Here is a 22,592-nt window from a genome sequence, read left to right as displayed (position 1 = left end):
TCTAGACAACCACGTGACCCGGGGCGCGCCACTGAGAGTACAGAGACAGCCTCGGAGAGAGGGGAGGGCAGGGAGACGGCCTCGGAGTGAGAGGGGAGAGCAGGGAGATAGCAGAGAGACAGCCTCGGAGTGAGAGGGGAGAGCAGGGAGATAGCAGAGAGACAGCCTCGGAGAGAGAGGGGAGAGCTATTGAGAGTACAAATGACACCGAGACAGCCTCAGAGAGCGGGAATAGCAGAGAGACAGATGATACAAATGACACTGAGACAGTCCCAAAGAGAGGGGGCAGGGAGACGGTATATCATTACACAGTCACAGCGATGTGTGAAAGGAATGTGGGAATCAGTGAATTTACTGTGTGTGTGGGGGGGTCAGATTTACCCCTGCCCCTTCTGTCTGTGTGGGGGGGTCAGATATACCCCTGCCCCTTCTGTCTGTGTCGGGGGTCAGATATACCCCTGCCCCTTCTGTCTGTGTGTGTGGGGGGGTCAGATATACCACTGCCCTGTCTCTATGGGGGGGGGGGGTTAAATAAACTATCCATTTGTACAGAATTAATTTGAACCGTACAGCGCTACAGAATGTGCTGGCGCTATAAAAATCTATAATAGTAGCAGTAATATGAATTATATGTAATGATCTCTATTGGGTTATGTAAGTGTGATATGATGTCATACATGCATATATGAACATTGTATGGCAGCGGGTCAGGTGATGTTAACGTGTTACTGTGACGTGTTCCGTGCAGCCTGTCCCGTTCCTGTGTGTGTTGTGTTTACATGTAGATCAGGGCCCCCTACAAACCTAAACAGGTACCAGTCGTACCCCCGCTGTCTGTTCCTGTATGTGCTGTCTGTAGAGTACATGTTGGTTATTGTGTGCGTGTATCGCGTATACCTGTCTGTCCTGCTGTACAGCGCTGTGGAATATGATAGTGCTATATAAATCAATAAACAAAATAACGCTGCTCTCTCTCTCTCTGCCTGTCCTCTCTCTTTGCCTGTCCTGTCTATCCTCTCTCTCCATCTGTCTGTCCTGTCTCTCCTTCTGCCTGTCCTGTCTGTCCCCTCTCTCTGCCTGTCCTGTCTGTCCTCTCTCTCCATCTTCCTGTCCTGTCTGTCCTCTCCCTCTGCCTGTCCTGTCTGTCTTTTCTCTCGCTGTCTGTCCTGTCTGTCTGTCTGTTCTCCCTCTGCCTGTCCTGTCTGTTTTTTCAATCTCTGTCTGTCTGTCCTCTCTCTCTCTCCCTCTCTCCCTCTGCCTGTCCTGTCTGTCTGTTCTCCCTCTGCCTGTCCTGTCTGTTTTTTCTCTCGCTGTCTGTCTGTCCTGTCTGTCTGTCCTGTCTGTCTGTTCTCCCTCTGCCTGTCCTGTCTGTTCTCCCTCTGCCTGTCCTGTCTGTTCTCCCTCTGCCTGTCCTGTCTGTCTGTTCTCCCTCTGCCTGTCCTGTCTGTCTGTCTGTTCTCCCTCTGCCTGTCCTGTCTGTCTGTTCTCCCTTTGCCTGTCCTGTCTGTCTGTCTGTTCTCCCTCTGCCTGTCCTGTCTGGCTGCTGCAGGCCCGACCCCTCCCCCTCCCCCTGCTCATTTCCATAACAGAGGCGGGGGCGGGGCCGGGCGCTGAGAGGGCGGCCCCCCGAGCTCCGGGTTCATTCTCTCTCTCTCCTCCAAAGCAACCGGATCAAGGATTTTTGTGGATTAAACCGAGAGACGTCTGGGCTTCATCTCCGCGGGTACCGTCCCTGGATATACCGGTCTATGCACAGCCTCAACCGCCCCCTCTCTCTGCTGGATTTTGCCCCCCTTTGGATTTGAACCGGGAACAATTCTTTATTTTTTTCTCATATTGAGGATCCATTTCCACCCCCGTTTTTTTGCCCCCCCCTCTAAGTGCCCCGTTTTGTTTTTTTGCCCCTGCCCTGGTTGCGCTGTCCTTTTCGGGGGACGCATCGCGTGTGGATCTGTGGTGTGTGTTGGTCTCCCTGCTCCCGGGATCTTCGCCTCTTGTCGTTAAGGAGGATACTCGGGATTCGGTTCTTGGAACGTTGAGGAGGATCTCCCAATCCAAGAGACTGGCGTATGTTCCAGATCGCTTTGGCTTGTCGGATCCCCAGTCCCCTTCGATCCTCCTGGGCTGCTGCTGCTGGTCTCTGCCCGGCCTCGGCTCCAGGATCCTTCATGATTTGCGGGCGTCATGCACGTTTTTTAGCCGGGAAGCCCTGCTCTCGTCCCGCATGTTCAGGACCAAACGATCGGTGCTCGTCCGGCGACTCTGGCGGAGCCGAGCTCCCGGGGAGACGGGAGAAGGGGAAGGCGAGAGCAGGGTGCATGGAGCCGGGAGCTGCTGCATGGCCAAGTCTGCCAAGGTGTCCAAGGCTCAGCTGGGGTCGGAGGCTGAACTGAAAGCCCTCACCCACTCGGTGCTCAAGCGGCTCAAGGAGAGGCAGCTGGAGGGGCTGCTGCAGGCGGTGGAGACTAAAGGGGGAGCCCGCAGCCCCTGCCTCCTGCTGCCCGCGGCCAAACTGGACTCCAGGCTCGGCCAGCAGCCCTTCTCCCTGCCCCTGCTGCTCTGCAAGGTCTTCAGGTGGCCGGATCTCCGCCATTCGTCCGAGGTCAAGAGGCTGAGCTGCTGCGAGTCCTATGGAAAGAACAACCCGGAGCTGGTCTGCTGCAACCCGCACCACCTGAGCCGGCTCTGCGAGCTAGGTATGGGGCTGCTCCTGGGAATGGGGGGGGGCGCGGGCTACCCCTGGACAAGGCTCTGAGACCCGGGTATGGGTGATGATACCCCTGGGGTGCTGCCAATGACCCGTGCCACACACTGACTCATTCCGAATACCCCAACTGTCTTCTTTTTAATATCCAGGCTCTGCCTCTGTCTCCTTCCTAATTCCCTCACTGTATGATTTCCTAATACCCCACTGCTGGCACCGACTCCTTCCTAATGGCCGGCCTGTGCCAACGTCTCCTTTCCAATGCCCAGATTGTGTCTCATCCTTAATACCCATCTTGTGTCATTGGGTAGTTTCTGTGAAACCAAATGACCCGTCTAACCCCCTAAATGCCCCATGTCTATATCCGCTCTCCTCCTTACTGACTTGGATATTCCAGTCTAGTCCCTGAATTTCTTTTCTAGTGCCCAGCAGAGGAGGTAATGGCAGTGAATGTCTGTATAGTGTAATTATGAAGCCCAAATACTGGTACCCTGCCCTGATGCCTGGGGGTTGGTAAGATGCACCCCCAATTCAAGAATAGAATGTCTCATGTCCTCTCTGGGGTGGGATATTGCAGAGGACACTTCATGTCTTAAATTGTCCATTTGGTGATACATATTAACCAGATGTTAAAGGAAACCCTGGGGGGGGGGGGGGTAGTGTCCTTCTTACAAGCCTTTTCTTCGAAAGTCTCGGTTATTCATACACCTGATTGTGTTGATGTTTGGGTTACATTTAAGGGTCCGACCGAGAACTTCCGAGACTCAAAATTCTATATATTGTGACATATACGGTCAAATACACATCTGTCTGCGGACTCCTTAACCAGTGTCCCAGCGCCCATCAGGCCAGCTCTGCATTACAAAGAAGCATTCCTTTTGTCGCCCTTTCCTTTTGTCGCCCTTTCTCTGTATATCTATGCACAGTCTGGCTGGGTCTCAATACCTTTTGCGTTCTGGTAATTCAGGTAGTCTGCACAAAGGTGACCGATTGACTTGTGTGAACAATCAAAGTCATTGTTGATGGTGCAGCACCCCAGGGGTTAAAGTAGGGCAATCCTACTGCAGTTTCCCATAATATTCTATTTGATTAGATTGCGGCCTGTATTGGAATGATGGATTTATATCTATTATTAGCCTTTTTGGAAGGGTATGTCCCTTTAAATCCCAGGTATGTTATGATTAATTGCAACAATGTATCAAAGCACAATTGGTTAAATGCAACATTGTAACAAGCGCATGCGTAAACTTTGTTTCCATTAAAAATGTTATATTCTTGCGGAATTGGATACATTGTAACTTTACAGAAATGTAGCCTAATGGGGGGGGTTTAGCATGTATGGATAGGGGGGGTATTTAATAGCTGATGTCAATACACAGACATTGTTTGTAAAGAGGGCAGAAATAAAGGAAGAGAATGTAGGGGAGGGGGTTTAAATGTCACTAGGGTTTTCTCCCCCCCCCCCCCCCCTCTTTTCCCTTTCTGTGCAATGTTAAATGTATGTGCAGGCAGCAGAGGATTATCAGGCACTGGGAATCAGCTGGTGATTTGCACTAGGGAGGCTCTGTTCAGACAGCCAGAGAGGCAGATAGCTGGGGCCCTGGCGCCAGGCAGCCTCATTTGTTTATCTGACAGCTAAATATCAAGGCAGTCACCGCCTGCTGTCCTGCCTACAACCCTCTGAGCTTACACAAACAGTTTGGCTTAAAGAATACCAGTGTTATCATAAGTTTCTATCTCTCTCTCTCCTAATTTTTTATTTTTTTTTCACATGGCTGGCTTTTTATTTTTCCTTTCTACTTTTTTTATTTCAGAATCACCCCCACCTCCTTACACAAGATATCCAATGGATTTTCTCAAACCGACTGGTGAGTTCTTTTTTATCAAAGTAGTCTGGCTTTCCTTTTTTTTTTTTAAAAAAAAAAAGTTTTTTATTACAAAATATTTTCCACTTTTTTTTTTATTTCAGTGCTTTTTTTAAGATGTTTTCTGCTTTTTTTTTTTTTTTTTTTTTTGGTTTTGTCTGTTTTATGATTTTATGGCCTTTTTCGAAGTTTTTTTTTGTAATAAAATTTGAAGCCCTTTTACAACATTTAAAAGATTTTTTTTTTTTTTTTTTTTTTTACGGAATCTTACGAATGTTGTAGAATATTTGTATTTTTTGGTGTATGTCTGGAAATGTGCAAATATTAAAATGACTATTAAAAAAAATATCTATATATATATTTTTCTTGGATTTTTTTTTTTTTTTTTTTAAATTAAAATGTTGATGTGGAAACTGTTGCGGGCAATTATGCTGCCAATGAAGTCCGGGAACTACTTATCCGATGGGCAATGAGCATGGCACTCGAGTAGTTAAAAGCAGGTTCTGGCGTGCCTGTTGCTGTAATTAACGGGCTGTCTGCCAGGGCAAAAGCCCATTTTAAACTGGCACCAGTGCTTTAGAGTCGCCTGTGTAAATCTCTTGCTGGCATCTGTCTCACCTTGTGCTAGATAAATAAGGCTGCTATTGTGGGCAGAGAGGGAAGTCTCCAGATATATCGGATGTGTGTCTAATGTCTAGGAGTGGTCACTGAGTCACCTCGTATCTCGGTCTTGAGATGGAACGTTCCCAAGTATTGATTAGCTCGCGGGCCCTTTTATTTGCGATTTATATCTTTAATGTCACGCAACAATTAAGAGACTCGAGCATCACTTCCAGCTACCATAAAACAGCGGCTTACGCTTTTTTTTTTTTTTTTTAACCATTATGGCCAACTGCGTTCCTTTTCCTCCCCATGCAGTAGGGATATCTGCCGAGGGATACCGTTGAATGGTGAGGGGTTATCCCGGTTAACTATGGGTTTTTCTGCCCGTTGACACGTATTTATCCTATTAAAGTCCATTAACGTGCTATTCTTTGTGTTGCTAACCGGTATCCGGCAGCTAATGGCCAGGGTGTTTTCATGGTGGCCCCCATAATAATCTTTATCCGGAGGTCCCCCCAAAAATCCCTCCTCTATTCCGCTGCTATACAGGTGGAGTCTTTGGCTTTAAGGACCTCTGTTTTCTAAATATGGCCCAAAATTTGGTTTGCTGACCCTGTAAATCCATTTTATTTCTGTGCTTTGCTGGTTCAGATAAGTGATTGGGTGCCTTGTATCCTCTCGGTAATTAGACCGGGGGGGGTAATTTCGGAGAGAAGCTTGGCAAATCCAATGGCTCGCGTAGGCCAAGTTCTCTGGTTGATGCATGTGATGATGGTGCGAATGCTAGTCTGCGCTCAGGAAAGGAAAAGTTACTCGGCAGCTGCGAGGAAGTGATTAAAAGCGCCTGTCGGAAGGCAACAGACAAATACACCGTGGACGGGTCCGGGGGGTTTAATGTAAAATGGGCCGGTTGTGCCGCTGGCCCGGTGTGAGAATGTGACAAACTGTTGGTTTCATTCAGTCACTCCATTCGGTTGTCATCGTGAATCATGGTCAGTGTTCATTCATGGTGCTTTACGTGTGTTGGGTCTTTAATGGACCGGTGCACCTTGGATCTTTAACTCCTCGGGTGCCGCAGGGAATGGGATAATGCTCAGCATCGTATTGACCTGGCTGTCAAGCGGTTAATGCTCCTTATTCCCGCACCTCCGGGCACTCTGTCTCCTGGTGGCTAGGTAGTTATTGCTTGCGTCTGGCGTTTTATTATTAGTTTTACTCCTGGGTTCCTCTCGGCTTTATCTGTTTCTTCTAATCGGTCAATGTCTCCGCTGGGTACAAGAAAACGCAGCTGCCCCCCCCCCCCCCCAGTGCTAGAAGCGGAATCGCTTTCCTGGAAAGCGACGGGGATTGCATTTTGTTTCTCGAGGCCTCGATCGTTCCCGCAGAAAATGTGCATTTCACGTCTCGTGGTGTAGGCAGCACCCCCGACGGGCGTTTTTAGAGGGCTCGAGTGCCGTTTTGGGGTCACAGAGGCCAAAGGAAGTCTTAGGATGCTCCTTGAAATGCCTGCTCCTGATGCGTAACTTTATTTTTTGGGCAGGCAAAGCTGTGTGTTCCATCTGTTTGTTTCTGGTTACTAGGTGAGAATGGGGATCATCGTTTTGTAATGGAAAACTATTAAATAATAACCAGTTTAACAAGGAGCGAGACGGCCGCGTTCGCTCTCCTCCGGCGAATGAGACGGCGGTTTGCTGAGTAAAGGGTTAACTAAGATTGACTCCAAGGTTAGGTGGTAATTTTGCCACAATTACTAATATTAAACAGAGCGGCGATTGGTGGTCCTAGTTAGTCCTGGGTGGAATGATAGGGTTGATGGGAATCTGAGTCATCCAACTACAACTCCCACAATCCTCAGCTGCCCTTTTCAGTTAGAGGGTTGCGCTGTTAATGCTTTTTGTTATTTGGCTGTTTGTTTGCCCAGGCATGGTATGGATGTTGGGTATCTCGGCCACTACGACTGCAACTCCCATCATACAGAGTGAGAGTTGTAGTCGACTCCGCTTTCAGTACCCGCGATCGGCTTCCCCGTTATATCCCGTGTACCAGGCGCACGTACGGGAGATTTTTTTTTTTGTTTCGTGCTGATACGCGGCCAAGTTCCTGAAATCGTATATCCCGAGGCGTCGCTGCACGTGGGAGCCGAGCTGCTTGCCGCGGGGATGGAAGCGCCCGACGCGTTTCGCGGATCGTTGGCGCGCATGTCCGAATCTATTGCGCTCTAACGCTTCGGCTCTGGCCGTTTACCTAACTAGTGACGAAAGGAACGCAAATGCTTCCTTGGGACGTTTCAAACCCCTCCTGGAAGACGTTTAGAAAGCGTACCCCGCGGTATTTCACCAGCGACTCCGCTTCCTGTCTCCTCCATTGTTAAACTTCGATTGACTGTATCCTGTTAAACTGTAAATTCCCGTTCCTCGTTAGTCTTTTGCCCCAATTAACCTCTCGTTGGATGTACTTTTAACCATTTTGGGTACCAGAGGAGCTGAACAGGCATAAGCAAAAGGCCTTTGACATCGGCCCTTATTCGGCCCCCGTCTAGTCTGCCAGTTTCTCCTGCTGTGTAAAGATCTTTAATCAGTTGTTGTCTTAGACTCAGGAGCCGTATGTCTATCCCATGCATGTCCCTGTATTGCCCTCTACCACTTCTGCTGGGAGGCTGTTCCACATACCTTACCCTAAGCTAATTAGTAGAGCTTTCGATGAAGTTCCTTTCTAACTTTTTCGAGTGTTTCTGCTTCTCCCAGAAAGGAAGCCTGCAGACTCCATAGAGCGAGAGAACACCTAAAAGCATGCGTTTGGCTAATAAATGACAGATGTTGTTCCTTAACCCGTTCATGGGCCATTAGATCGGCTCTCGTCTGTTCTGTGCCTAAAGGATGCTCTGCTGCCTCCGTTTTTTTATTTTTTATAAGAATGGCACTTTTTTTATGTTTTTATTGCATACTTGAATTAAAAGTCTGTTTCTTTCTGATGTTTTTTTCTTTCTTTTTGGTAAAGTTGTGACTCTATACATTGCATATATCCATTCTATACATTGTATTAACGCATACTTTTTTTCTTTCTTCACAGCGGATCAACCAGACTCTGTACCTTCCTCCACTGAAACTGGGGGAACAAATTATGTGGCCCCTGAGGGGCTGTCGGGTAAGATTTCCATTCCATTCATTTCAATATAAAATGTAGCCTTTTTTTTGTTTTGTTATACTTTTTTGGAGCATTTTATGCCGATCTCTACATTTTGATTCTTATGTAGCTATTATGATACATTTTTTTTGGAACTTTCGTAATCTTGTTTATCGTCGCTTGTGTGGGAGTCGGGGGCAGAGGGGGCTTTGCTTTTCGTGCAATTAGCTTGCTTGGCTACGGTAACCCCAAAGGCTGGAGCGTTTTTTTTACAAGGCATTTAGCGGAATCTGAAGTTGTTAAAGCCGGACGGGGTAAATCTTAATTGGGTTGTTATGAGTTAGCAGGCCCTGCGTCTATAAGAAAGAAAGAGAAATCAAAAGCAGATATCGCCAGTAAATTCTTCTTACGTCTTCATTAAGGATTTTGCCGAGAGCCTCGACGGTCCGTATTCCAGATGTCATATCCGTAAAAGCTCTTGTTAGTGTTGGGTAGAATGGAAGCGTTATGAGAATGTAGAGGTGACCAAACGTAGTCCATTTAAGTCGCCCCACACTGTAATTCTCATAAGATAAAGATGGCTGCCAGTGTAGTAGTTGGGGTGCTAGTGGCTGCCCTTGTCTGGTGCTCACTCATTTCTTTGTTTATTTAATTTGTTTTGTTACCCTGGCTTATACTTTGGTGAACGGAGAGTTAATGGAATGTTGTGGTTTATTCTCCATAATATTTCACATTCTCCAAGTCGGTCTTATCAGATCTTTTAAGATGAAGGCTTCAAGGTAGAGCTGATCTACTGAAAGTTCTTATCCCCCATGGAGCAGGTTCAGGGGAGGTGGGGTAGTAGTCGAAAGTTTTGTTATTGATAACATCTTGAGCGTCTGGTCTGATGCTGGAAAAGGCAAATAAAGAGGAGGCTTGTGCTGTAGGAATTAACAACCTGGATAGAAATACCTTCATTTTTTTTTTTTTGGATACCAGAGGTGGCATGCAACGCGCGAATCGGAGCTGCACGCCCATGCGCCACTCATAGTTAAGTGGAGCTTTCTTGTGTAATTTAATCTGGCGTCTTTAAACCGGTGAAGTCAAGGTTTCTCTTATTTCGTGACACTCCTTCTTCCCCCTACCCTGCCTTTTTTTTGTGTGTGTGGAGTCTCTGGAGCCTACAAAGGCTTTAAAAAGGAATTTAAAGTAATGGACAGATTTTTATGGGTGTTGCTGCAGAAACTTGTGTAAAAGTCTTATAAGGAGCTCATGTAACCGGTCAGGAGCGAGGGGGGCGGTGAAATGGCAACTAAGCCTACGCTTCGGCGAACTACAACTCCCATCATGCCGCAATGGCGGGCATCGGCGATAAGGCGAAGGGTTTATAGTGCATGCGCCAGAACAAGATGTTACCAGCCGCTCTTTAGAACTTGTTAATGTTTGGAACGCTCAGTCCTGAGTCTGCGTTCCGACTTAAATGATCTGTTTGCGTTTTATGTCTGAGAATCTTATATTTGAGCGATTTTTGCTTATATTGGACTCTGTGCCATCGCTGCTTGAAAACAGGTGACTTTATTAAAAGTTTTTGGGAATAACTACTTTAGAACCACTTGGTGTCGGTTTTTTTTTTTAAAGTCTTTTTTTGGTAAGGGGGGTATCGGGTTCTGCTGGTTCAGAAAGGTCATGTTTTTTTTTTTTGTAGGTAGCTGGGTTTTTTTGGAACAGAACCCAAACTCTTCTCCATCTTTCCTTTCTTGATCTTCCCGAGCACAAAAGTCCAAACAGCGAGTGTTGATTCATGAAGGAATACGGTTAAATATGCAAGTCCTGAAACCCCGCCAAGTTCCTCCACATGAAAGGGCATTTGTTTTATATTAAGTCTTGATTTACTAGCGGCCCTTATTCTGCTTGGTTTGCGTAGTTCTTTAATGTTCAACCCCAAGAGGCAAAAGTACGGGTCTGCAGGAGAGAAGAAAAAAAAAGGGGGGAAAAAAAAAATTGGGGAAAAAAATCCACTAATCAGTTGCACTAAATACTGTTTCGCTTCACCTTTTTTCTAATTGTCCTTGTTCTTTTCTGTGTGTTTGGTTAATTTATCTAAAGGTCCCTTTTTATTATTTTTTTGTGTTTCTAGTGTCTGTTGGAAATTTTTGGCATAATAACCTTTCCTATTCACCAGATGCAAATAAAATCTCTTAACATTGTCATACCCAGAATCCTTTGCGGGCTCCCTCTTTAGCTGTGCTGTACGGTTTTGTGTGTGTGTGTGTGTGTGTGTGTGTATATATAATATATATATTACACACTTTAATGTATGGTTCCCATGCCCCACAATAGAGCTACCATGTAAACAAGCCATTGTCTTATGTGACTAGACACCTAGAAACCAGACCCAAATATTTTGTGACGCCTATTATTGTCAATACAATGCGGGACTCTTATAGGATCCGTGTGTAGCATTTCAAGATTTGCTACAAAATGTATTTATTTTTTATTTATTTATCAAAAGTATCAAAAAGAGGTCGGCAGCTGTGACGGTTCTGCTGATCTGCCCTGGCAGTCAGATGTAAAAAAAATAAATAAAAAAAATAAATAAAAAAAAATGTGCAAACGGGGCTGTGCCCAATAAGAGGCAGACTGTGCGAGTTGCATTTTCTTTTTTCTTATTTTATGTGTTTTTTCTTTTCTATTTTTTTTATTCTGCCCTCCTCTCCCCAGCTCCTGGCTGGGTCTTGCAGCAGTGAGCTGGCTTAATGAATGGGGGAGGAAGGTCGGGACTCGGGAGGCTGGAGCCAGAGATTTGATTCCTTTGGCAAAGGAAGAAAAAAAAAAATGTGAATGCTAAAATCCCAATCCCTGGAGGGCCCCCTCACAAAAGAACTGGTTCCTCCTGGAAAGCACAGAAGTGACCTCTAATTCACTGGAGCTGCCCTTTCATGTTCTATATGGAACTGCCCCCCCCCCCTTCTTAAGAGAAGCTGATCTTGGTGGAGAAATGACTTGCGTGGGCTTTAACCTTAACTCTTTAAATGCCGACGATGTGTGCGGTGTATCGACGGCATTCCGTAACATGCTGGGTAGCCCATTACTGGTGGGTAAAAGCTACCTTTGGAGTAGCAAGAACCTTATGCTTAGAGTTATGTGAGTGGTAGCCCCCCAAAAATATATGAATATGTATAGAAGCTGGATCTAGATGCCTTCTAGAACTTTGGAGACCGTATTGACTTTTTTGCTGTGTTTTTTACAATTTGTTTTTTTTTTTTTTTTGTAAGCTTACTCATGTTACAAAAGCCTCAAAGGGTTAAGAAATCTTTTTTTTTTTTTTTTTTTTTTTTTTTTTTTTTTTTAATGGCAGAGTTAAATTACAGAGTTGAGCCGTGAAAGGGTGTGTTCCTTTAGAAAAGGGGACTAAATCGATTCTCATGCTCTTAAAACTCTGTCCAACTCCCTCTAAGCGCGTAAACGAGCTTAGTCAAAGGTCCCGACCGGGTCTCATGGCAGCACCCACCAAAATGACGCGGCCAGCCCTGAAACACACCACGCTATCCGGCTCATCCACCCTGAGATGTTTCTGCTTCACATCGTAACTAAATTATGGCCACCAGAGCAAGTTCTTCTGCACGAAGGGCCACACCGGCCCTGGATAAATCTCTCTGCAATTTACTGTCTAGGGAATAAACCTCTAAACGCCTTCTCGGATGAGAACGTTGCGTATGGTCCTACGTGTCTGGCATGCGGTGTTGGGTTTTGAACCCTTTTGGAAGTTCATCCTTGGTCTTCCACCAGCATTTGTTGAGTTCTTTTAGAAGTTTATGCTCCACGAGCTAGGCTTGTATGAAGCTTGGGAACGTATACAGCAGATATCTATAGGGGAAAAAACCCCCCAAAAAACGAAAGTTCCATTCTAGAACTGGTGAACCCGCTGTGAATTAGCGATCTTTTCACCCTGGCCACAAAAGCAATGATGTCTCTCTCACTTGTGGTTCATTATAACATAGCAGACAAGCCTGGAATGCTTCTGTGCTCCTTTGATCACAAGTGGCATCTCTATCAGTGCTGAGAACCAACTTTTTTTCCCCCCGAGCTGTGCGTTCGCGAGACGCGGACGATTGACTTGGATACAGTTTCTTGTTACTAATGAACCACAATCCGACGTTCTGTGCCGTTTTCATTGAGGTTTGTAAAGGTGTCCTCTATCCCACCGCTTGCGTCGCACCCCCCCCCCCCCCAACGTCCTACATCGCCCGCCATGCGATTGTCCCGGAAGAAGAATCCTTTTTGGAAAGCGGTTTTTGCCCACCCAGAGTAGCAAATATACGAATGCACTGGTTTGTAAAAGTAAAAACATTCGCAATACCCGTCGGTCTGGACGCGGAGGAGCCTGATAACGGCGGCGGTCAAAGGGCGACGTGAGGGTAGAGCGAGTTTTTGTGTGGTCAGGACAAAGGGAGGTTATCGGGGGGTTAATGGCAGGATGACCGAGTAAAGGCTTTGGTTGCCTGCCAGGCTGGGTGTACGGCTCTAAAGAACGTATCAGCTGACCGTGGCTGTAAGAGACCAGGCTAGTGAAGTGGGATTTGGCTAGCGCTGCGCGTCTCTTTGGTCTCAGGCGTTCTCTTCTTGGCATAGAGCTTCTCGGAGCCGCTAGGGTGGGCTTCCAACGAGTGGGATTCGTATCGGATTGTAGCTTTTCATTTCTTCTCCTTTCGTGAATCTGGATACTGTTTTTTTTGGGGGGGGGGCTTCTCCATTTCTTTGCTACATTGTTTCATTGCCAATGAATTGGTTTTCTGTAGATTCCGCCGCCCCCCCCCCCTTTGCTATCGCTAAAAGGAGATTGCTTTTAAAGCTAACCTTAAATAGTGTTGGCTAACGCAGTCCGCTTACTTAAGCTCTTGTAAGCTCTCCGGGAGACTGAGTTTAGAATCCTGATCTTCTTGGAAAACTTTTTTTTTTTTCCCCCCCTTTATATACATATTTCTTCTCTGCTGTAATCGGTAGGACGTCTGGTTCTTTACTATATGTATACATAGTTCCTGAAAGCGACGGCTCTCCATGGACAGCTCCGCCGGGAACGTTTTCTGTACATAGCCAAAGCAAAATAAATAAATAAAATTAAGTTGTTCTGTCCCTTTAAGGATGGGGGGGTCTCATTTCTACGCAAATGTTTGGGTCACATTTCGCCACGGCTCGGTGCGCTTGATATTCCCATAATATCAGGCAACCGCCGCCAGCGTTATCAACTATGTGACCGCGCATGTTTAGAAGGTGAACCCTGAATTCCAGCTGGTGCCGTCTCCCAGTGACCTGTGGGAACGAGGCGTCTCGGGGAATACAGAAAACGAGGCCATCCAGAGGTCACTGCCAACACTCGCGTCTCATTTAAGCGGGATTGAATAACCCACGCAGTAGTCTGGCTGGCTGCATGGGTGTCACAGACCAGCTTCCTTTTCAGTTTATTTTCAGATCCAAAGATATGAGCTTCTGCTCCGTTGGCCTCGATTTAGTTGGGACACGCAAGTATAAATAAGATTCGCATTTGGGGGGGGGGGGGGCTCCTAAAACTTCCATATCGCTGCATTCTAATTCTAAAAAAAAAAAAAGATAAAAAACAAAACAAAAAAACACCTTGCGTTATAATTACTACTATTCTGTTACTTTAGCCCTCATTCTTCATTTAAAAAGGTCTCGGATTGGGACAGTCCACCTCCGATACTCTGTTGTCTTCTATGATTCTAATGCGGAATGTTGGGCACACATGGCGTCTCTTCATTGTTGGGTTGAGACATTATTCCGTTGATACCTTGTGGTTTGTTTTTTTTTTTGGTCTGTCATCACTGTCACCAGTTTGGAAACCTGTCTTCTTTGACTGTGGAGCGGGACCCAAACACATGAAAATACCCATAATCCCTTGTTTTTAATGCACGGTGGTATAAATGATCTCATACGCTTTCAATTGGCCTCTTTGTATCCTCTTACTTTGAGGTTCTTGAGCTCCAAAATTTTAGTTCATGTTTTTTCCCTCTATTGGATCCTGGATCAAGAAATTTTTTTTTTATTATTATTATTTTTTTACTGATAACTTATTCTGCCGTAAAAACTCGATCGATGGAATTTTTTAAACAAAATTTTAAAATTTTTTTTTTATTATTATTATTATTATAGTAATAGCTTTCACCTTGTTGGTTAAAAGGAAATAATGAAACAGCATAGGAAATTGCATCATCCCCTCTAAAAATGTTGCCAGAATAAGAAAAATAATTAAAAAAAAAAAAAAAAAAAAATGCTCTTGAGGAAAGTATTAAAAGCTCTTATTCACTTGGTGAAAGAGAAAAAAAAAATACACCAAGTTCTGGAGTACTTTATTTGTATAATTTATAAAAAAAATAATATATATATATATATATATATATATATATATATATATATATATATATATATATATATATATCTCGCAGGTCATCTCTAGTTTAAAAATGTTGAAGGCCATTTCTTTACGCTATCAATTTACTAAAGAATCTTTCATGCTTTTATTTTGCTTCCTTCCCCAAACTTTTGAGGCCAAAGAAGTTTGTTGGCCTAGAGCTAACTTTGGTTTGGCCGCTTTAGGTTCCCCACCCAGGGTCTTTATTTTGGGTCTAACTTTTTAAAAATTACAAATTTTTATTTTTTTATTTTTTTTCCTTCTTAGTTTGCTCTGGCCTTAGACTTTTCACCTTGTTGCCAAACTATATATATATATATATATATATATATTGTTAAAATATAAAAAATTAATATAAATATAATAAGCCTACAGAGTGAGTATATAACTTGAAGGTAATAATAATAATAAAAAAATATGAGAAATTAAAGATGTGTTAAGCAGTATTTTGGTTAAATGTACAGTTTAGTGTTTTTTTGTGTGTTCCTTTGTCTTGTATTGCTATTAGGGCTGTCTTGCGGAGTAAAGTTGTATACTTAAGATGTACCCACCCCCCTTTCTTTCTTTCCTAGGGCGCGTTCGCTTGTGTATACTTGATCTAAATGGTCTGTTTTGTTCCATAAGATTAATCAGACATAAAGGCCAGACTTTACCCAGGCACGGTCTAATCTGTAACAATAGCATCCCAGTGGCTGGCTTTTGTTTCACTCCCTTCTAGTTACGGTTTCTTGGAGTTCATTAATTAGAACCAAGAGAAAAATGCGCCGCTGTTGCTCTTGATCTAAGTACAGCGAGTTGGGATGTCGAGATTAACCCTTTCCGCGGTCTCGCGCCAACAGCCACCCTAAAGAAAGAAAAAAGAAAAAAGAATGGGGCATTCATGGAAATATAAGGTCTACGGTTCTCCTGGGTGCTGGCCGGGTTCTCCTGGGTGCTGGCCGGGTTCTCCTGGGTGCTGGCCGGGTTCTCCTGGGTGCTGGCCGGGTTCTCCTGCGCTTGAAGCTTTTAAAGCTTTGTAGCCATACACGCAAAAAAAGTTTTCTGACTTAATTGTCGCCGGCAATAAAATCCGCTACACGCCCTTCAGAGCGGGACATTCCTTCAAAGATTTAATCTGTCCAAAGCCACTTCTTTAAGCACACACAAGCCATGGGGGGGGGTTGGTTGTATGGCTGTAACTGTTTCACTTGGGGTTAAATAATCATTACAAGGGCCACGGCGGAGAGCTGTCTTTCTTCTGTCTTTTGATTGTTAAACTCGCTTCCTTCGTGTAAAAGATTCCTCGCACGTTACCATTTAGACAGCGCAGAGCTTATTGAGAGCACCGGGGCGGAATACAGATCTTCCTTTATGCGAATCGGCTACAAAGAGCCTCCTATTATCTTAACGTTATGGCGGAGCAGCCATCTTTATCTTTATTAGTCGGGGTTATGAGGCAAATCGGATCAATGATGGTTTTTAAAACCTACTATACCCAAGGGCCAGGTGTAATGTATTGATAATTCAACATGGCTGCCCCCCCCCCCCGTCAACTGTATAAATATACTTTAAGGGACAATCAAATCTAACATTATTATTACTATTATTAAGCTATTTAATATTTGTCATCACGCTACTAATAAACCCCGCCAGGTGTGCCGGCGGCCATTTTTAAAAGTCCTCCGGCTGCCATAAGGAAAATAACGTAAGCGTTTCGTGTCTTCTGTACTTTAACCCCCGACGCGAGTATTCAGTGAATTCCGCTGACGTTCACAAAGGTGGTTAGATGCTTATCTGTAGCCACCACGGCTGGGTCGCTGTCTCTGTGCAGACGTTGTTGCCTGACAGGTCTTCAGAATATAAAGCGCCCCCCCCCCCCCCCCCAGTCCTTATAACATAGAGCATGCGCAGCCGCGGGGTCCGGTATATATCGCTACACACCAATCTTCCCATCGGTAGACTTGGGTTTTAGGGTCACTGGGGTAGCTCTGTTCTTGCAGATGTTCTAAATTAGAATGCTGTGACATCATCAGTGATGCGATATAATTATACAAAGAATGGAAAAGCACGTTCTAAGCAAGCAATTTTTTTAAATGGTATCCGCTGACAAGAAACGATGTTTCAGGTCGGGGTCTAACCAGAGGGGTGAGAAACGGGGACCCCAGGATAAGAAGTTCTTGAAATTCCAACCCATTTTTTCCACCGCGGCGTGCGTTCTGAAAGGGGTTTTCAGCGTGAGAAGCGGGGAGGAGGATGCGTGAGGGTGCGTGTGGCTGTGTGTGGCTGTGAGCTTAGCATGTGCTCAGGAGACGTGATTAGATTATCAAGGCAGACAGAAGTAATCATTAACTTTTTCAGTCTGCACACTGTCTCCAACCTGGCTGCGTTTTTTTTTTTTCGTTTTTTTTTTTTGTTTTTTTTTCTTCCCTCTAAGTAGTGGCGCAATGGCCTAATATTCCACTGCAAAGAGAGACAAACGAAAAAGATTGGAAGGGAGGAGAGGAGAGGCATGGGGAGGAAAAATAAAGAGTGCCTTTTAACTCTGCTCCTTATCAGATCGAGCGCCTGCATTATTGTATCGATCGCAATAAATTCCAGGGGGTTTTGGCAGTATGGAATTTAACTTTTTTTTTTGTTTGTTTTATGGGTTCTAAAAAAAAAAAGTACCTTTTCAGGTACTTTCAGTTCTTGAAATAATCCTAATTTTTGTAGGGTCATTTTTTACTTTTTTCCACGTTAAATGCAAAGTTCAGTCTTTATTTATATATATATATATATATATATATATATATATATATATATATATATATATATATATATATATATATATATATATATTAATATAATATAATTTTTTTAATTTTTTTTGTGGGTGGTTTGTCATCTTAGTTTTAAATGCTGAGAACGTCTGGGCCTGTAGCTGTAAACACGTGATAATATACATTTACACTATGGCTGAGTTTGAGGTCAGGGCTTTCAAGGAAAACATTCTAACCACATCTTAACTCAAACAAAAATCTCAAACCTAGAAGCCGCCCTTTTGGTTCCATTGCTTTGCTTCGTTTAAAAGAAAAAAACATAAAACTGGGGTGGTGCTCTCTGCCAAAAGTCTGCACCCCCATCCTAAATGGTATTTATGTTTTGATACATTGTTTTATTTCAATCTGCACCACATCTGCTTTGCTTACTTATATATTCTAAGCGAGTGCAGCACAACAGCACTGCTTTACGGCTGCCTGCCCGGTATTGATGTTTACGCGGTCCAGGGTAACCGAATGAATGGTCTGGGTGACTGATACCTGCTTTTTGCGATTCATTATTTGGTTGGAATGTGTATATAATTATACCTTTTGGATATGGTGCCACGAAACCGTAGTCCAATCGGCTACAAGCCCCTGCTTTAGATTTAACCCCTGTCTGCCAGCAGTAATGTGTTTGCTTTAGATTGAACATATTTTGCCCCAGGGCTCTACAAACGTAAAAAAAAAACTGGTTAATGTGACCCTTGAATGCTTTGGTTCCTTTTCCGAAGAAATGTTACTTTCATTGTAGCACAAAACAGCCTGTTCTAGCGGCTCGGAGCGCTCTATTCCGCGAGGTCTTTATGTGCTTGTTTTTCTTCTGTCATCCTGACCCCTTAAGGGGCCTTTTCTGCATTTAGTTGGCAGAATTTCTTTCTTTTTTTTTTTTTTTCTTGTCTTGTAAACCCACTGCTTTATTTTTTCCCTAGTGCCCCCCCCCAGTTTAGAAATCAAGGGCGCGATCTATGGCGTTTGCGGTATATTTGCATCTTAGAAGGCGACGCGTTGCACCTCAGTGGCACATAAGGGGTTAAAAATGCAGGTATATAGTTAAAAATAGGCGGAATCTACTTTTTTTTTGGATAAAGTGCAAAAGTAAATAGTGCCCCCCCCTTTTTTTGATTGTTTTTTTTTATTTTTTTTTTTATTTTTAGGCGCTTATGGGGTTGAGATGTACCCGCCATGTCTTTAAAATAGCAAAGAGTTAAAAAAACAAACAAAAAAAAAAACCCACTCTAGCATCACGCATACTGTAAATATATTGTGAATGGGTTTTGGCTTCCTTTTGGAACCCACCCTTCCTCTAAGGCATTTCGCTATTAAGCAGAGTTAAACTTCTTCTTACAAAGAGAGCACTATATAATTTGCATGGCTGATGAGACATTGAATCCCGGGACAGAGGAAGTGAAGAACGTAGCTAGCTCTTTTCTAACCGCTGGAGACAGGCAAACAAGTGGTTTGTTTAGTTACATGGATTTTTTTTTTTATTTTTTTTTCTGTCTCAGTCAGTCACAGAAAAGACCGTAGGCTCGGCTCTTTTTAAGAACATTGGCCTCATTTAGCATCACAAAGGGTTAGAACCATCAGGATTATTTTTTTTTATTTTTTTTTTATTTTTTTTTTTTATTGCTTTAAACACGCTTACCTTTATCCACCAAACACTCAGAAGGAATCAGCCTGTTCCCTTTGATCATGGTTTTTTTTTTTACATTTTTTTTTTCTTCATTTTTTATATATATATATATATATATATATATATATATATATATATATATAATGTCCAAAATATATATAACAATGTAAAAATTTTTTTGCTTGTTTTAAAAACCCTTTTATGAATTTAATAGTAAGCAGGATTAACGGATTAATTAAAAAGTTCTTTAACGTTTTAATGTATTTTTGAAGTAATTGAAGGATCTGGTAGGATTCATTCATGAACTGTATCCACTGTTGCTATAAAGGTCTGTTCATAGCCGGCCAGGCTGACATATTTTCTGCTTGCTACCAATTTAATAAGTCTTTGTAAGTGGCCGTGAGCGGCTTGTAATGTGGTATTCAGTAATGTGTACACAAACACTCGGAGACTCGTCTACCCACGCCCCCCTTCTTTCCTGGAAGGGTCTCTTTCATGTTGGGGTGTGGGAATAGGAAATGAAAATAAACTAAAAAAGAAGAGAAAAAAAAATCGAAAAAGGAATTTGTGGCGGGTTCTTAAGAATTTTAATTTTATTCTGCTAGCTAGAGATTTGCAACTATAAAGCACAATTCGGTGTGCGGGGGGGGGGGGTTTCGTCTGAAAGGTTGAATCAATACCTGCTTTTTATCCCCCCTTACCTTGACAAGTGCCTTTTTGAAAGCAGATTCACTTTTTTTTTTCTTTAAAACATTTTGAGTGGTCTGAAAAGATCTCTTACGATGCCCTTTCCGTAACCTTCAACATTCCATTTTCCTTTCTATATTTTTGGGGTTTTTAAGTATCCGCAATAGGAAACCTTTAGCGATCCGGCCTTCGCCGTCACGTTCAGCGATCTGCTAGCCTAGTCTACCACTTCTGCTGGGAGTCCGTTCCACTCATCTACCACACTCTCTTGTTCTCCTCCTATGAAATCTATTTTTTTTTTTCTTTGTCCTCTGTTGAGTCAACGAAAGGGTTACAGTATAAGCATAGACAGCCTGCAATTTATCTGGGCTCGGCTGCAACCATAATCTGAGAACTTCTCTTTACTGACGTCTGTCTGCAAATTGCTGGGTGTACTGGCGAGGTCTCAAAATGAAGGGGGGGGGGGCGCAGTCTTTAAGGATTTGCTTTCACGCAACAGGGTGGCTGCAAACCCTTTGCCTTTTCAGATGTTTTTGAAATTACTTTTTTTGTTTGTTTTTGCTTTTCATTAAACGCTTTGTGTCGGTATTTTTGTTTGCATGCATTGTTCCGACCTCTGTATTTGTGGACCTCAGGCGACATGTTTAAATAGGTTTTCACTATTTATTTTTTTTTAAAAAATCCTATATATATATATTTTTTCTTCGTACTCCGGAAACCAATCATAGAGCGGTACAGAGCCACGTAGCTTAATAATTTGTTAGTTACTTTGTAACTTTTTTCTCTCTCTAAATTCTTCTCCCTCTGATTGTTTGAAACTTAGTGTAGTTTCAAAGGGTTAGGTTAAAGGTAATTTGATCCTATAGCTAGATTTCCTCCCGTCCTCACCCCCCTCCCCACGCTTTAAACATTTTTTTTTATTTTTTTTTCCCCTGCCCGGTGCCAGGTTTCAGTAAAGATATTTGAAACAAAGTATTGTGAGGCCCTAAAAAGGGGGACTGTTGAGGCACACCTAAGCTTGCCTAAATTCCTCTAGCTTACTTGATATGATTTTTTTTTTTCCTTCCCAGTTTTCCCTCCCCATTCCTTCTGAACATCCTTGGTGTATTGTCCCGATTTTTTTTTTTTTTTTTTTTTTTTTTTTTTTTTTTTTTTTTTTTTGTTTTTAATAATAATATTAGAAAAAAAAATCTATATTGAAAGAATAACACCAGATTAACCCTTACAGAGGAATGTTTGCTATTTTTGAGCACTCTGTCGTCGAGTTCCATCGCCCCCATTTTTATGGTTTGTTTGTCTCCGATCATCTTGTAGATGGCGCCACCAAAAAAATAAATATAAAAATGATACATTTCCTTTACAGTTGGATAAGAACAATACATTCATTTTTGTCCCCCCCTTCTTGTAAATACAAGATTTCCGGTCTCCTCCTTGTCCACCACAGACTAATAAGCTTGGCGAGATCTATAACCTCAGCTGACGTACTGAGTTATAGCTCGTTATATCTTTTTTTATTACCGTGGCTCCAGCAAGAAATGTTGTAGACTTTTTTTTTTTTTTTTTTTACGTAACTCTCCATAATAAACAAACCATAGAATATCGCGTTATCCGTATTAAACCTTCACATTTAATGCGTTTGGAACATCAGCCGGAAATGAGTTGGGTTTCGGATCAGCTTTCGTTAATGATGTTTTACCGATGTATTCATTTGAATTTTAATCCTTTTTATATACATGTTTGATTTTTTGTTTTTTTGCTTCTTTAGCTTGGGATTAATAAAAAAAAAAATGTAAAAAAACCCAAAAACCCCAAAAAATAACTGTTATCTGACTTAATGGTTAATTTAGAATTTAAATTGATAGTGAATTTAATGGCTAAAAATAAATAAAATAAAAAAATTCAAAAAATGTCTTGTTTTGTCTCTTAACAGATACCCAACTTCTTCAGGAGTCTGGGGACCCATCCCATTGGTGCGTGGTGGCATACTGGGAAGAGAAAATAAGAGTGGGTCGATTATACTCTGTCCAAGAGCCCTCCCTGGATATATTCTACGATCTACCTCAGGGGAACGGCTTTTGCCTCGGACAACTAAATTCGGACAACAAAAGTCAGCTGGTCCAGAAGGTCCGCAGTAAAATCGGCTACGGGATCCAGTTGACCAAGGAAGTGGACGGTGTCTGGGTTTATAATCGCAGCAGTTATCCAATCTTCATTAAGTCGGCCACACTGGACAACCCCGACTCTAGGACGTTATTGGTCCATAAAGTTTTCCCAGGATTCTCCATCAAAGTGTTTGACTATGAGAAAGCTTACAGTTTGCAGAGACCTAATGACCATGAGTTCATGCAACAGCCGTGGACTGGGTTCACTGTACAGATAAGCTTCGTGAAAGGCTGGGGTCAGTGCTACACGAGACAGTTCATCAGCAGCTGCCCATGTTGGTTGGAGGTGATATTTAATAACCGATGACTCGGGCACGAGTGGACATGTGGACTTTCGACTACTTTGCTGCTAATATTTCCTTCTGAGTGCTTGCTTCTTCATGCAAACGTTTTTGTTTTCATGTTTTATTTGTCTGTTTGTTTTGAGAAATAGCTTATGTCAAAGGTATTTTTTTTTTTTGGGGGGGGGTTCTTCTTTCAGGTGTTTAATGACCTCTTATGTGACCAAGCTGGTAGTGGGCAGCAGAACGTCTGGAAGTGTATCCGTGTTGCCAGGGGTAGAGAGAACATCAGTATTTTGGGTTTTTATTAAGGGTGGCCACCACTAGGACCCGTCTCTGCTTGTGTTG

The 22,592-nt window shown here is 43.2% G+C and overlaps 1 protein-coding gene across 1 annotated transcript; it reads left to right on the top strand.

The window, feature by feature from the left end:
- Positions 1 to 2,224: 2,224 nt before the first annotated feature.
- On the top strand, positions 2,225 to 22,270 carry LOC149280901 (SMAD family member 7-like). The gene is made up of 4 exons (XM_089499975.1): positions 2,225 to 2,696; positions 4,519 to 4,572; positions 8,242 to 8,316; positions 21,732 to 22,270. Exons 1-4 carry the CDS (start codon positions 2,225 to 2,227, stop codon positions 22,268 to 22,270), a joined length of 1,140 nt encoding a protein of 379 aa, XP_089356101.1.
- The last annotated feature ends 322 nt before the right edge of the window (positions 22,271 to 22,592 follow it).

The sequence above is a fragment of the Sceloporus occidentalis genome, unplaced genomic scaffold (genome assembly GCF_023333645.1).
Source record: "Sceloporus occidentalis isolate IW3139 unplaced genomic scaffold, rSceOcc1.0.p SCAF_144, whole genome shotgun sequence".
NCBI classification, from domain to species: domain Eukaryota; kingdom Metazoa; phylum Chordata; class Lepidosauria; order Squamata; family Phrynosomatidae; genus Sceloporus; species Sceloporus occidentalis.
The sequence above is the reverse complement of the archived record's forward strand: the minus strand, read 5'-3'. Positions and strand labels throughout refer to the sequence as shown.